Raw genomic sequence first — 17,460 nt, 5'->3', positions numbered from 1 at the left:
AACACTCCCAAGTGATAGCTTGATGGTCGGCTTCCATCATAGCTCTAGCCCCGCGCCACCAATACTCAGCTTCACCAGTTAGCAGATAGGTCACATAATCCACTTTCATCTCTGCAGTGGTACGCAGAAAGGTGAAGATCTTCTCCAACTCCTGGAGCCATAAGTCAGCTTCTTCCGGATCGAACCCCCCGGAGAACTTCGGTGGATCCTGACGCTTGAAATCGTTCAGACCCCTGGTCTGAGCAGCCGCTAGTTCACGCTCCTCACGCTGAACACGGCGAGCATTCTCTTCAGCTTGGTTTTGTGCAGTCACTATAACAGCAGCAGCAGCTCGTTGAGCTTCAGCTTCCTCCCTTGCAGCAGTGTTAGTAACTTGTTGTGCCATAAGGGCAGTCAGATTAGCAATAGCTTGCTCCATCGGATTCATGTTGTCTGAACCTTGAGTCTCGTTCAGCTGTGGAAACCTCCTGTTCCTGTTTTCATGAACAGTCAAAGACCACAACAGATACTCAGGTCAGAACACAAAGTTCTATTCTAACTAACTATGTATATACTTATATCAAATGTATACTTAACGATAACTAGCATAAGGTTATTCACCTACGAACAACCTTCGAGAATAATTTATATAAACAGTAATCAAGCACACTCTTCCTCCGATTGACACCCCATCAATCGGTCTCAGAGTTCAAACATCTTAAGCAGACACTCTACCCAAAAGCTCTGGTTTTCTAGACCAAAGCTCTGATACCACAATTGTAACACCCCGGTTTCTCAACTGAGGAGTCGCATTAGTTACCTAACAAAATCTAAGGACTATTTCGTAATCCTTAAAGTCCCACACATCTACGTTATGTCCCAATCAGTCTCCGAGACCGAAAATCCCGCACATAACAATAGGTGGAGGAAAAGGAAAGTAAGAAACCAGAATCACATAACTGACTTATATAAATAAGACCCTCACATAATTTAGGAATGTAATAGACATCTGGAATAGATAAACGAGATGTGGAAGCAGAACCAATTCCTGCTACAGGTAGAAGTGTGTCATCAGCAGTTACAATAGGTACAATTGAAATAGGGTGTATGGACAGAAATGATTTGAAATCAGGTGACATGTGAAGACATACTCTCGAGTCAAGGATCCACAAGGATGTAAATATACCTGAGGGATTAGTGGAGGACAAACCTATATTGGACTCGGCAGAAGATTATGCAGAAGACAAAATAAACATGGAATATGAGTGCGTGGAAGACGATACAGGCATGTCAGACGATTGTGCAGCAAGGAATTTGTTGAATTGTTCAGCAAGAGCATCTAAGGAAGGACCAAAAATAGATTTGCTCTCATCAAACATAGGAGTAACCGCATTAGTATTAGGTGCTTGAGGCCTAAAGTTCTTAAAGTTTCTTTGGTTGAACTGACTCGGAGGTTTCCATTGAGAGGATTGTGGTGTTTGTTGTTCCTTGTTCATCAGTTTTGGGCATTGCAAGACATTGGGTTTTCCAATGCCATTTTTGTTTATAGAAGCTACACTCATCAAGACCAACTTTTCCATGAGATTTTCCTTTAAAGGGAGGAACAACAAGAACAGAAGAATTTGGACTTAAGAAAATTCCTTTGTCTACCTTTCCTTTATCAGTTTGAGACCTAAAGCGAACTTCCTCAGCTAACAATTCACTAACCACTGAATCAACAGATGGAAGAGGATTACGATGCAAAATCAACCCACGTATCCCCTCAAAATCATTTCGAAGAGCCATTAGAATTTGAACTAGACGTTGTTCCTCTCTACGTTTAGTGTACGGTGCAAAAGCACTCAGTTCTGCAGATTTAGTGAGAGTCAACTGGTCCCAGAGGTCAGACATAGCAGAATAAAACTCTTGAATGCTCATGTTATCTTGTTGAAGAGGTCGAATGTCAATTTCCAGCTGATATTGCTTTCTAAAATTGGACTGCGCATACAACTTTTTCAAATGATCCCAAACCTCCTTTGTTGTTTCAAATTTTGCTAACTGATATCCAATAGACTGCATAACAGAATTATTAATCCAAGTAATAATGTTTGAATTATTTGCTTCCCAAGATTCGAGCTTCGTTTCATATTTTCCATCTTTCTTGTCTTTTGGTGTTTGAGAAGTTCCTGAAACATAACCTCACATTCTTTTGTCTTCAAAAAGTTTTCCAGGACACAACTCTAATATGGATAATTTTTACCATTCAATTTCACACTAATAGCTTGAAGAGAATCATCTTTTTCACTAGCCATTGCAAATAGAGATGAACAAATACAGATAAAGAGAGGAGTGTAAGTGTTACCCAACTTGAAGGCAAAATCTGATGCAAGAGTGACCTCAACAACAAGCCCAAAATAAAAGCAGAAGCACCAGAAGATTAATTAACACAGCAGCAAAATAGCAGAATAACAATTTTCCTAACCAACAAATCTAATGTCAAGTGTCAACCCAAAAGATCCACCAATTCCCACAACAGAGAGAAGCTAAATTTCATATGGTAAGGAACGAAGCTTCTAAGAAATCATCAAAAAAGAGAATCATGTGGTGGAGCATCACAAAATCAAGGGAACGAAGCTTCTAAGAAAGCAGCAAAAAGGAGAATCACGTGGTGGAGCATCACAAAATCAAGAGTGTAATAGTATAGTAGTTGGTGTACTCATAATTAGTGTTGTGGACCAACCCAACTCTATGATACCATAATAGGAGAAATGGAGAAGACAAGGAGGGAGCATAAGGAGGCAAACAATAGTCTTCATTAGATACAAAAAACGAATTCTCCTCGGGGTAGGAGCTCTCTCTCTTCCTGGTAAGAGTTTCTTCACTCCCCTTCAATGGTGGAGCCCTGATTTACTTCACCAATCTTTGGTTGGTTGAGGCCTCTCCCTGTTCCTTCGTACCCATCCTTAGTTTCCCCTGCTTCCTAAACACGCAACATTGAATGTTGACACACCAATGTACATTACTCCCACCATTATGACACCTTTTGACCAACTACCCCCAATAACCCTTATTACAACACTTGTCCCCTCCCTCCCACCCTGCCCACCCTAAGCCCAACACCACTCTTTACCCCTCTAAATCCTAGAAATCCCATGCAGTGCGCCATTACTCACTTCTTAACACACTCCCAACTACCAGTCTAAACCTTGTACTTATTCCCTTTACACCTTAACCCATATTCCCCAAACCGCTACTATACCCCTTCTCCTGGACTCCGGCTCCCACAACCACCTAAGCAACACCCACTATTCCCAACAATCTAACCCTCTTGTTTCCCTCCCCCAAACAACATGAGCCAACAACAACATCATGATCCGGATGATAGGACAGTCGAACTAGATTTGGGAGATGGTTGTCCCCACTCGCTAGCAGAAGCTTCCTTAGTTGGGAAAATACTCACAGACAAGTCCATTAACAAAGGTATCGTCAGGGATATGTTGGAGAAAGCATGGGGTAGACCCACTGAACTCACGATCTCAGACCTGGGACCTAACCTCTATCCATTTCAGTTCCTCAATAAGGAGGAAGCCCTTCGTGTGTTAGTTGGCTCCCTCTGGCTCGTGCTAGGTTAGGTTCTAAGCCTTCAACACTGGAATCCAGAAATCTCTATTAATGAGGTAAACTTTGATTTGGTACCGTTCTGGGTTCAAATCCATGGTCTACAGCTAGAAGCCATGAGTACGGCGAATGCCTCAAGGATTGCTGCCAACATGGGAACCATTGTTGAAGTGGAGGACCCATTTGTCAATGCTCAACTCCTTCGTACCTTCCTGAGAGTCAGGGTACTGGTTAATACAAAACTCCCTCTGGTTTCTGGGATCTGGGTTCCCAGGAAGAACCAAAACAAAAGCTGGGTTCATTTTCGCTATGAAAAGTTGCAAGACTTTTGTTACAACTGTGGTCAGTTAGGGCATGATCTAAGGAAATGCCGCAAGGAGCGAGCGGTGGCTGTTTTTGAAGAATCCAAGCCCAGGTATGGTCCCAAACTCTGTGTTCCACCGACTAGATCTTTGGCCTCCATTATCGCCGGCATGCGATCGGAGAAGGTTGGTAGAAAGGAAGCAAGTGTTCATGCCGAGGGTAGTACAAGTGGGGCCCAGAGCATTGATGAACAAGATCCTCCACAACAAGATACGAGGTTTGACTCTACACTCCTAGCCTCTCTGTCACTCAATAACCCTAGGCCGGCGTACTACCAGCCAATCCCTGTCAGGAACCAATCCCATCATTCTAACCAATCACATCCAACCCCTACTATACGTATAGAAGAAGACACAGCCTGTGCATGTCATCTTGAAAGCTCTCCCCCTTGCCACCCTAAGGGGTCACATCTTCAGCCCCCAATGGAACCTACACGGGTGGACCTTCAGCAAAGGAAAATAAGAGTTGGATTGGGCCCTACCAACTTACAATCCCTTGCTATTGCTCTAGAAGATATTGGGCTTGCCAAGCCAACGATCATACTGGACTACCCCAACCCAACTTACTTTGGAACAAGTCACTTTGGAGTAAGTCTTAGTGAAGAGGAAATCAAGAAATGCAGAATGATCATCCGTAAAGGTGATAGCTACTACCAGGCCAGAGGACAAAGTTCAAACCAGCCCAACTTCAAAAAAGCCCCAAGCCGGGACATTAACCCTACTCCGCACTATACAGTGGAATTTCCGGAGGAGGCCCAAGACAAGGCAGACCAGGACACTTCATCCTACTTGAGCAGCGAAGATGAACCATGCACGGTGGTGGGTGGAGAAGGTCCCAACCACAAGCGAGGTATTCAACTTGTAACCTCACCCTCATCTCTCTCACCAAAGGCTACAAGGAAAAAACTGAAGGAATACCAATATGCTAGTAGGCCAGTCAGTTATCCACACCACCCTCTCCCCTATTCGACTAGAGTTCCCAGAACTAATGCACCTATGGCCGAGGAGGCGGGCCTTAACCTGCCCCCAACAGAGCCATGAAAATCCTCAGTTGGAATTGTCGTGGCTTGGCGGCTGCCACGACAATGAGAGAGCTTAAAGATCTATCCAAAAAACCGAAACCGTCAATCTTGTTTCTCATGGAAACAAGGGCTCGAAGGAACAAAGTAGAAATGTTCAAGATTAAGCTTGGCTATCACAAGTGCTACGTTGTAGAACCCATTAGTCTATCTGGTGGACTTTGCCTTTTGTGGAAAAATAATGTGGAAGTTGAGGTTGTTGAGGACTCACAGAACTTCATTCATACGGTAATCACCCCAAAGCATGATATCATTGGCTGGCAATGCACATTCACTTATGGGGATCCCAACCCAAGGAAGAGGAAGGCTCTTTGGGACAACATTTCACTCCTCCACCTAAGACGTTCCAATCCTTGGTGTTGTGTGGGCGACTTCAATGAAGTCCTACACCAATACGAAAAGGAAGGATTGAGGCCTCAAGCAGACAGAAGGATTGCTATTTTCAGGGACTTCCTCGACAACGCTGAGTTAATGGACTTGCACTTGAAAGGGGCCAAATTTACGTGGCACAACAATCAACGTCATGGCTTTATCACTAGGGAAAAGTTGGACCGAGTACTGGTCAATTGGGCCTAGAGGAACAAGTATCCTCATGCCTCCGCCCATGTCATACCAACTATTAGTTCAGATCATGCCATAATCATCTTGGACCCTAAGCCTCAACAACACAGCGGTCGCTCCTTTCGTTATGAAGCCTTCTGGGATGATCATAAGGACTGCAAGAAGGTAGTTTATGGGGGTTGGAATGCAGTGGGGGACAACAATGGGACATAGGAAGACTACACGGCAAAGAGCAAAGCTTGCAAAAACCATTTAATCGATTGGCAGAAGCAAACCTTCTCTGCCGTTGATAAGGAAATCACCAAACTCAAACAGGAACTGGCAAACCTACTCAACAGATCACAATCCAACATTGATTGGAGTCAAGTGGCAACCATCAAGGCAAGAATCAGCCAGCTATGGAAGCAAGAGGAGATGTTTTGGGGCATGAGAACAAGGCTTAAGTGGGCAAAGTGGGGGGATAAAAATACGAAATTTTTTCATGCAACAATTATCCAAAGAAGAGACATGAATAGGCTAGAAAGACTCAAAGATGAGAGTGGCAACTGGCTGGAGGGACAAGACACTGTCATGGGCATTTTTGTGAAACATTACCAAGACATTTACACTAGTGACTCTTCACAGGGTACCGAGGAATGCCTTCGAGACCTCACGGTTACGGTTTCACCATCACTCAATGAGGAATTATGCAAGGAGGTGACTGAGGAGGAGATTAAGCTAGTTGTGGATAGCCTTGGTAGCCTCAAGGCACCGGGTCCGGATGGCCTCAATGGCCTTTTCTATAAGACCCATTGGGAAACTATTAGGGAAGTTCTTTGTAATGCTATTCGCACCTTCTTCACTACAGGCCACCTTCCACCTGAGGTCAATGAGACCATAGTTACCCTAATCCCCAAGATTCCTATTTCGGAAGCTACTTCTCACTACCGGCCCATTAGTTGTTGCAATTTCACGTATAAGGTCATATCAAGAATCATGGTAACTAGACTTAAAGGAGGCCTCAACCATCTTGTTACACCCAACCAAAGTGCCTTTGTGGGTGGGAGAATGATCCAAGATAATATTATGATTGCACAAGAGGCATTCCACAACATCTTGAAGAAAGGAAAGGAGAGCAAGCATCATGTAGCCCTTAAACTAGATATGAGTAAGGCCTACGAGAGAATAGAATGGAGCTTCTTGGAGGAAACCCTTAAAGCTTACGGCTTCAACTTGGAATGGATAAATCTGGTCATGAAACTAGTCAAAGGAGTGACATACAAGCTCAAAATCAATGGCTTCACCTCTCAAAAAATTATTCCACAAAGAGGGCTCCGACAAGGAGACCCCCTTTCCCCTTACTTGTTTGTTCTATGTGCAGATATTCTCTCCCACATGCTTAGACAAGCACAATCCATTGGAGCTATTGAAGGAATTAAATTAGCCCCCACGGCCCCCAACCTTACTCATCTCTTCTTTGCGGATGATTCCCTAGTCTTTATCAAAGAACGTATTCAAGAAGCTTGCCACCTTGTCCACATCCTCAACACCTTCTCAAGAGCATCAGGGCAACGCATCAATACTTTAAAGTCTGGGATGATTTGCAACAAATTAATAGACCAAAAGTTGAAAGGGCAACTTGCAAACACACTCAACATTCAAAGCTGGGACTCACCGAGCTTTTATCTTGGGCTCCCGGCCACTTGGGGCAGAAGCAAGAACCATTCCTTGGGCTGGTTAAAGGAACGCATTCTGGGGAAGGTTGCGGGTTGGAAGGATGTACTTCTCAACCAAGCTGGGAAAGAGGTACTCATCAAGGCTGTGATCCAGGCCATCCCTACATACGCCATGGCAATCATTAAGTGTCCCAAAGGCTTTTGCTCTTCCCTCAACTCCATTATTGCACGTTTTTGGTGGAAAGGTCAATACAATCAAAGGGGAGTTCATTGGAAAAAATGGGACCTCCTCACCAAAAGGAAGTTGGATGGAGGATTAGGGTTTAGAGACTTTCAACATCAAAATACCGCTCATCTTGCCAACCAAGCATGGAGAATCTTGCAAAACCCAAGGGCATTGTGGGTCCAAATCCTTAAGGCCATCTACTTCCCGGAGCATGAATTCATAGCTGCCCCCAAACCTAGAAACTCCTCCTGGATGTGGAGTAGTATTTTGGAAGGTAGAGATTTCTTGAAGACCAATGGGAGATGGGCTATAGCTACCGGCACTAACATCTGTATATGGAATGATAATTGGGTTTGGAATGGCCTCTCTCTAAAGCAATGGAACAATGGACAGAACTTAATGGTGCATGACCTAATAGAAGGATCAACAGGAAAATGGAATGAGCGGAAGATAAGAGCCCTTTTCCCACGCCCTCAAGCCATTGCAATAGCACAAACTCCAAAAGGACTAGTAGGGGAGATTGACCGATTTGTCTGGCCCCATCCCCAGCAACCTTTGGACTAGGATTTGGAGTAGCTCAGTGCCACAAAAAGTTAAGCATTTTGTGTGGAAAGCTTGCCAAAATGCCTTGGCGGTCAGAAACAATCTCCACAGACGAGGATTTCCACTACGAACCTGTGCCCAGTTTGCCAGGAAGTGCCAGAAACCATCACACCCTCCTCCTTTGCCCGTGGACAAGGGCGGTGTGGTTTGGCTCCCCACTGCAATTATCCATCAGCCCTAACATCTCAACCTTTGATCGTTGGCTGGACGCAACACTCAACAGACTACAGGGACCTAATGCCCTTGACAAGGGATCACAATTGTTGTTTTGCATACTTTGGGGAATCTGGAAGGACAGGAACAAGATTACCTTCAGCACTGAGATGGAAAACCCTGAGCAAGTGATCAGACAAGCACTTTTACTCTTGCAAGATTGCTCTCAAGAGGAGAAGGAAGGTAACCCAGGTATCACCAACAATCTCCCAGGCAGAGGCAGACAACCTATCACCTTGGAAGGCACCTGAACGAGGGGTCATCAAGATCAATACTGACGCTACCTGGAAAGACAATACCAGTAATAGCTCTCTAGCCTTGATTGCTCGAAACCACTCTGGAACGGTCCTAACTGGTGCGGCATCTAGTATGCTCTGTTGCTCTCCGATATCGGCAGAAGCGTCAGCGGTGAGAAAGGCACTTATCCTTGCCACTAACCTGGGCTGGGAACATGTATGGGTGGAGTCTGATTGTGAACAACTAATTGTTGCATGCAACCAGAATAGATCAATTGGTGCAATCCAAATTATTGTGGACGACATTCACAAACTACGATCGACCTTCCAGACCTGCAGACTCACATGGACCCCAAGGAAGTTCAACAAGGTTGCTCACTCTATAGCTCATCTTCATCATAGGAACCGCCTTCCTCACAACTGGTGTTTGCGCCCTCCAGACACAATTGCCTATGAACTGAGAAAGGACAGGATGCATTTTGAACTGGAACCAGATTGAGCTTCTTACCTGCCAGATCCCTGGGTTGACTCCGCTCCTAGAGTGGAATGATACTTGCCACAGCCGTTATTTTTGTGTTTCTAGTTTCTCTGTATTTAGAGCCTAGCTTAGACTTGGTAGAACTCTAGCTGTAGTGGGACATGTTTGTCTCCTTGACCATGTAATGTTACCCACTACCCGTGCACTTCTTTGTAATTTCCGCCACTTCTTATTGGCTCTAATAGAAACTTTAAACCATTGACCAAAAAAAAAAGATACAATAAGATACAAAGTAAAGTATAAATAGGCAAATAGTAAAAGACTATTCTACCCATAAGAAATAAATCATCAATATATATATTAGAAAAGAAGAACTTCTATCAGACTGATTTAGTAACGTGTAATTCTCACGTTAATTCTTAGTGACATGTCATTCTCACGTTAATTCTCATAAAAAAAATTCACGTGTCATTCTCATAAAAAAATACATTTTTAAATAGGATTTAGGTTGTTTATTTCTTGATTTTATCTTAATTTATTTTTGATTTATTTTTAGAGTATTAATTAACTTTTATGGTATTTTTATTGAATTTTCGGATTTTTAATTAATTCGGGATTTTATGATTTTTTATTGTGATTTGCTAGATTTTGATAGTTTTATCGATATTTATTTAGTATCTTTTTAAATTTTAGATTTGACTAGGATTTAGGTTGTTTATTTCATAATTTTATCTTATTATTTATTTTTAGAGTATTAATTAATTTTTTTGGTATTTTTATTGAATTTTCAGATTTTTAATTAATTCATGATTTTATGAGTTTTTATTGTGATTTGCTAGATTTTTGTAGTTTTTATCTATCTTTATTTATTACCTTTTTAAATTTTAGATTTGATTAGGATTTAGGTTGTTTATTTCTTGATTTTATCTTAATTTATCCTTTTATTTATTTAATGTTAATTTCAGGAAATATTTTATTTTATTTTAGAGTTATTTTTAGAGTATAAATTAATTAGGATTTAGGTTGTTTATTTTTATCTTAAATTAATTAATACTCTAAAAAAATCTCACATGTCATTCTCAGGTTAACTCTCATTAAAAAAATTTCACGTGTCATTTTATTTGATAGATTCTCTTATGTTATGTTATTTTATCTTGAAACCGAATTTTAAAAGATTTGCCCTATTTATCTAAGATTTACTTACTAAATTTATTTCCAAAACAGATCTTGAAACTGTTTTTATTATCTCTTTAAATTAGGAAAAGTCTCAAGCCTAATTTACTACATATTTACAGGAATCCCGTGATTTCTCCTTTTATTCTTTCTCATGATCCACAATATAAACAAAAATATGTAATGCTGAGATTATAATACATTAAAATTTAAAAGATTTTTCCTAATTATCTAAGATACTGTATCAGTCATCTCCTCCTCTATATATTACTATATATTATAAAAGAATTAGATAACTTATCTTTTGTTGACACGTGTTTCCTAATTCCAAAACAGATATTGAAACCGAATTTTAAAAGATTTGCCCTAATTATCTAAGATTTAAACAAACACGCATAATCACATTCATGATTAATTGATATATCAAATACAATAGACATATTCCTTGTGCAACGCACGGGAAAAAAACACTAGTAATAAAATAAGCTAATATTATCTAACATCACTCTATATTTACTTGAGATGACCACAAAATATAGATTTTCTGAAAGAGGTTGTCTAAATGACCCATGAGAAAGTTTGGGTTAAATAACACATCATCCAAACACATTGAAGATAAGTGAGTTGGAATTTTTATATTTTAATTATTAATTTATTTATAAAAAATCTGATTGGTCCATTGGGTTGTGGGTTTGTAACCCACATGAGTCATTTATACAACCATATTCTGGAAAGAAGTTTTTGGTGAATAAGTTTCTTGAATTATGTTTCCTAGATAATTTTAATTGTAATTTACTAACTGATATGTTTATGTTTATTCTCATGGAACATTAAGTGAATGCGACCGTGATTAGAAATGTTAGCAACACACTCTTTCAAATACTACTCTCTTCAACATACACTTCATGACATATTTATGTTGTGCAATAGAAAAACGTAAATGATAAGTTAACAAAACACAATTAAAATATGAGCCTGCCTAATGTGGTCAAGTCCAATTTTGGACCTCCTTTTTTAATCTATTATAACCACTCATAGCACTACACCCTCCAAGACTCTCTACCAACTCTTCCATTGCACCTCCTTCTCCCTCCTTGTTGTCTCTAACTCCTTCCTCTCATCGGATGATCACCTCTCCCGCCAGCCATCCCCCTTCGAGCGGTAACCACTCGACGATGGTGGTTTTGGCGCTATGTCCCACCACCACCATAGTGACGTCCAAACCATCAAACACAACGCAAAAAAGAACCTTCAATTTCTTGGGGAGTTTGAAAGGCCCCAACTGCAAAAAAGGAGAATCAAAAGAGCAATTACCAGTCCTTGATACCACCCAATTGTAAGTTTCCTGGTAGAGTAGCATCCAGACGCGCATTACCAGAGCAGAACCTGATAGTCATCTTAGACATCTCCTCCTTGTGGGCCTAGGACTCCAGCGAGGGCATGGGCTAAACCAACTGGAAGCATTGTTGCCAAGTTGTTGAAAGACCACTCACTGTCGTTCCAAATGTCACGCACCGCAGCTGCGTGTCCTCATTATTCACGAAATCCACATATGGCAAAGGGGACCAAGACCATACCAATTTGAGTACCAAAGGGAGAAGTTACCAGCTCCCAACCTCCACTCGAAGCCACCGGCAAGAAAATCCCATGCTTTTAGTACCAAATATAGGAAGAGTTAGGACATGTGTTGAAGGGGGTCACCACCATTCTCCATGTACTTGGCTCTAACAACTTGGGCCCAAAAATTTTCCTCTTGAGAGAGAAGCTTCCAAAGAACCTTAATAAGCAACGCCACATTTTGAAGTCGAGACTCACGAATACCCAACACACCGCAAGCTTTTGGGGCGGTAACCACTTCCTAATTCATCAAATGAAGCCCTCGAGATGCATGTTTTTTGGCTTGCCTAAAATCTAATTGAAGTTGGTAAAAGACCACCACACTGTTGGACCAAATAAACGAGTAAACCTTGTCGTCAATCATATCACAAACAATATTTAACAACAAAAAAAATATGCATAGGATAAATCGAGATAGAAGCAAGAACTGATTTGGCCAAAAAAATACGGTCTGCACGATTGAGAAGCCTAGTTTTCCAAGATCCCAACTGCCTCTCAATGTTCTCAACTGAGGAGTGAAAGAGAGTTTTGGAAACCCGTCCCAACCGCTCTCAAAGTTTTAATTAATTTATGTAACATATGTACTACTCAAAAATTTATTTTATATACATTTAATAATGTGTGTGTATATATATATATACATACATAAAAGTAAAATTAACTTGAGAAAATATAAAGGAAATCACAATTCATGACTTAAGTTAAACAAAATTACTTAATATAATTTTAAAATTTTTGTATTATAAATTAAGATGTTAAAATTACCATACTATTGATAAAAAATATTACAAATAAAATATATCAATTAGTATTATAAAGTATTATATATTTATATGTAGTATATTAATAAAATAAACTTTACTTCTTAGAGAGACACCATTTTGAAAAAGAAAAAAAAATTGGTTGATACGACAAATTCACCCACCAAGTTTAGAGTGAAATAGGAATATATGGAAGAGGTGATGTATTTGGGGAAACGGATAAGAAGAGAAAATGAAAGAGAAAATATTTTGTGGGTGTAAAAACCCTACTCTAAATTCATTCTAAGAGTTAGGTGCTTTATATTTCCATTTTAGATTCACATGTGTCATCTAGGGAAGAAGCATCAAAGGTTGATGAACAAACATCTAAAATATGTAGTAGAACACAATATCAAGCCTTGAGAATTCGATTAGAGGTTCTTTTAATCAAAGTACTTGAAGCTAACGAGTATAAACATACAATGCATGTTTGTGAGTTTTTTTATATATTTCGACCATGTACCACATATAATCAAATTCAAACTACGAATCATCCACACTAATTCAACTTCCAGAGACAAAAATGAAATGAAATCGAAAATGACCGTAGGGTTTCAAATTTCAGTCTACAATTATAATCATGGCTGCAACGTAATAGGTTTTAGAGTCTCTAATCAACATCGTGATGAAATTACCTCATTGTGTTTGTTTCACATGTATATGGTTCTGCCCATTATGACAAGCAGCAAAAAAAATGTTAAATAGCATAAAGAGATCATTTATTTATTAATCCAAAATTGTGTATATATTGAGCCACAATTACTAGTTGTAATTTTTTTCACTTATGAGTACACAAATGTATATAGCTTTTACCCAATAGAGCAAGAAAACAAGGGAAATGTGTGTGTTTTGTGTGGCTTCTTGTTCAAATTTATTATTCTAAGTAATCACCAAATTCAATCTCGACGCTCATACTTACGAGCCCATATGTGTTTCCCATTGACACGAAGCTTTGCAATGAATTTCCCATTGAGAATCATGTCAAGTTGTTCCACTTTATTCAGAACCATAGTTGCAAACAGAACTTGCTCCCTCATCTCCCCCATGTTCAAAACCTTGATACAATCCCCATAGGAGCTTGTGAAAAGATGCCTCACCTCATCTTCAGTGACAGGGAAGCCCTTTGAAAATGTTAAAAACATAGTCTTGTCATCATCAGTAATATCATCATGTGGTCCCGTATTCGCCCATATCCTCGAATCAAACAAATCCATTTCCTCAAAATTAATTGGGGGTACTGTGAAATTACCAAACAATGGATGGGGGAAACCGGGAATAACCAACGGTGTAACGGGGCGAGGTAGTGATGTGCTAGTGCTACCAATTCCAGCGCTTGTGCTGGCGTTGGTGCTAACTCGAGCGCTATCTCTGGTACCAAATAATGGATGCGGGAAACCAGGAATAATTAGGGGTATATCAGGGAAATGTAGTGATGTGCCAGTGATAGGGCTAGCACCAACACTGGCTCTGGGGATGGTTTTAGATTTAGCGTTGGTTCTGGTGCTGGTGCGTGCTCGAGCCCTGGTTCTGGTGTTGCCGCTGATTCTGGCACTGGTACTAGTGTTGTTGGTGATACCAAAATTCTTTTGTAAGATATCGATGAAAATTCTTGCACATACTGTATTGAGAACATTTTTTATACCAGCTATGGCAGTGAACCTTCTCCGAATGAAGAGTTCAAGGGAGATTTCCATATGCATCGCAATTCTGGTAAGTGGTAAACCACCGTCATTTGGGATGGGGACGTTTTCCAACTGTAGCCACCTCAAGCAAGTATCTGCTTCGTTGAACATGGCATTGATGAGTGCGTCACAGAGACCAGTCAATACTGGAATGATACTTGGGTAACCAAGTTTTTCTAGCCAAATCCACAAGGCCATGACTAGAAGGGATTGAGCAGGATTTCGAGAAAGTTTAGTGATCAGGTGATTGAAAAGTACTCGATCCAAATTGTAGAATGAGTGGAGTTGGTTCACAGAAATGGGGGCCATTGTTCTTAGCTAGTGTAGTGCAATGGAACTGCTCAGATAAGATTTGATGGCTCAACGTTGGTATAAAACCATTGTGTTTGTGAATTGGTATATATAGCACATAGTTTATATCATAAGAATTATGAGAATTTATGTAAGGGTAATAAAATTAAAGGGATGGATTATCATTCAACATTGCTTTATTAATGATTTAAAAACTCACTTTCCATAGTTTTCCATTCTTGAACATTTTGTTTTAATTCCTTACCTTTTATATTCATCCTTATTTCCTAATCAATAATAATATTATTATAATAATAATAACTTGCCATAGTAAATAAATAACAATATACATGAGATAAAAAAAAAATTATAAGAAAAAATATATTAAATAAAGTGATAATATATAATAAATTGGAATTTTATTTACTGAAAATTGATAATTAAAAAAATCATTTATATCCTAATTATTATACTAACAATATTTAAATTAATTTGGATTGACTCTTGAATAATAAGAAATTATTACATTCTATCCTCATTAAATCATACTAAATGATTCATGATTTTTCATGTTAGTAATCATGTGATATAATTTTTAAATATATTACATTGGGAAAAAATGAAAAAATAAATACAAAAATACTGACATGGCCTTAAATAGTATGTGTACGCGCGCTCGTGTATTTTGTAGTCAATGGTTAGTTATAGTCAAAAATTGACATCATTAATTTCTTGTAGACTCTCGTAAATGTTTCTAGCAAGGACCCTCTTGCAAGGACCCTCTTTTGAAAATAATAAAGCACCATAATATGATAATATGCTTAAAAATCCATTATTTTAATAGATTATTTTAGAAAATATTACTTTACTAAGTCTTGAGAAAAGTTTAAACAAAATGTAATATATAATTTTTTATACTTGAGTTGAGCATAATTAACTCAAAGGGGATACTAATGATTAAACCAAAAAAAAAATAGAAACAATTTTTTTATACATTGAGTGTCTTTTTAACTTGTCAAGTGACAAAATTAAAACTCATTTATTTTTAAGAATAATCAGGTAAGGCTTTTGAAGGACCTCCTGGACAGGTTTTGTCGGGCGTCTGGACTTAAAGTTAGTGAGGCGAAGTCGAAGATCTTGGGCTACAATGGTATGAGCAACCTCAAGAAGCATATTGTTACTAATCTATCTGGTTTCCAATTCACTTCTAATATTGGCCGCTACCTAGGTTTTCCTATTTTTAAGAAGAGGGATGACTAGTAGTGATTTCAATTTCATCTTCGAGCGAATGAATTCTAGATTGGCAGATTGGAAGTGTAAGCTCCTTAATATAGCAGGGCGGATTAACCTTGCCCAATCAGTGTTATCGGCCATGCCTGCTTATTGTATGAGTCAGGTGTAGGTGCCCCAGGGAGTGTGTGACCGGTTGGACTCAATCATTAAGCAATTTGTCTGGAAGGATAGGAATAGAAAAGGTTTACATTTGGTTAGTTGGAACCGCATTGCGCGACCTAAACGCATGGATGGTTTGAGCTTGAGGAAAACTTGTGATCATAATGTGGCGTTGCTTGGGAAGCATGTGTGGCAGCTCCTTTTTGATTACCGGAAACCATGGGTGATTTTTTAGATAATTTGGGTATGATAATCCTGGATAACTTCGAAGAATCGTGTTCGTACACTTTTCAAACAAAGTATTTCGACCCTATTCTTGCCTGGGTTCACGAAATCCTTGTTGGGATAATTCTGAAGAACAATCTGCTTCAGGCAAATGAAAACAGATCAGGAATGTAGAGAGAAATCTCGGTTTTTTTTTCTGTATCTAAAACTGAGGCCAAATGACTACTTATAAAGGAGTTTGTTTCAGAAACCGAAAAACGGTTAATAAAACAGAATTTCTATTCGAAAATTTTCGAGCGGGACACCAGCCAGGGGCTCCGCCCCTTGGAACCCCGCAATCTAATCGCGGTCAATTATGCGTTGGCTCAACAAGCGTGCACTCCGCACTACCCTAACTCGTTTCCGAGCTTAACGCATAATCGCATCGGCCTTCAATAAATCACATTACTACTAAAATCCATTGATGATACTAAAATCACCAACAAATCCCCCCCATTTTAGTGTAATCCTTGATCTACTCAGTATATATATAATAATATATACAAGTGTATAACACACAGATATAACAATCAAACAAATGCATAAATGAAAATGTCTTGCGATTGAATTTTCATCTTAGTACAAATACACATTCCAAATACTCGAGAATCGGGGTGTCATAACGATTGAACCCGTCAACCCATTTGAATATCTGAAGATATCATACACATATGTTTCTATAAAACTCTATTATTCATACTTGACACTTTACAAGCCATGTGTCCTTATCCATTAATAAGCATATAGGAAGCCAAGTCCAAGCTTCTTGAAGCGGCAAAACTTCATGCTCACATAGGTGATCCTTTTAATCTTGCACCTGCATTTGCAATTTTTCAAAGAACCATTAAGAAGTTATACTTCAACCTAACCATCACTTGCAGGTCTGAGCACATACCTTGGGAAGACAAATACAAATGCTCCAATCTCTAACTATGATCTTTCCACATTGAATTTTGCTTCTAACGTTGTATTAGAAGGGAATTGGGTATACCATAGCTAGTAGATTTAGATGGACTTTAATCCTATCCCAATTACCGACTTCTTCACTAAGTCTCTAGCTAACCCCTTCGTCAAGTGATCAGCTAAGTTTTGTTGCGACCGAACAAACTCAATGGATATCACCCCATTCATGATTAAATCCCTAATCATACTATGTCTAACACCCAAGTGTCTAGACTTTCCATTGTATATTTGACTATAAGTTTTAGCCAATGTAGCAGCACTATCACAACGGATAGAAATCGGTGATATC

General features: G+C 39.4%; 1 protein-coding gene across 1 annotated transcript; it reads right to left on the bottom strand.

Annotated features, from left to right (window-relative positions):
* Positions 1–13,475: 13,475 nt before the first annotated feature.
* On the bottom strand, positions 13,476–14,570 carry LOC130710198 (uncharacterized). Its single transcript, XM_057559383.1, has one exon. The coding sequence runs from the start codon at positions 14,568–14,570 to the stop codon at positions 13,476–13,478; it is 1,095 nt and encodes a 364-aa protein (XP_057415366.1).
* Between the last annotated feature and the right edge of the window lie 2,890 nt (positions 14,571–17,460).

Source organism: Lotus japonicus, chromosome 1, assembly GCF_012489685.1.
Source record: "Lotus japonicus ecotype B-129 chromosome 1, LjGifu_v1.2".
NCBI lineage: Eukaryota > Viridiplantae > Streptophyta > Magnoliopsida > Fabales > Fabaceae > Lotus > Lotus japonicus.
This window is presented reverse-complemented; position numbering and strand designations above follow the sequence as displayed.

What these genes read in the sequence shown, in the direction of transcription:
- LOC130710198 (XM_057559383.1), bottom strand. Translation starts at nt 14,570, where the DNA reads ATGGCCCCCATTTCTGTGAACCAACTCCACTCATTCTACAATTTGGAT.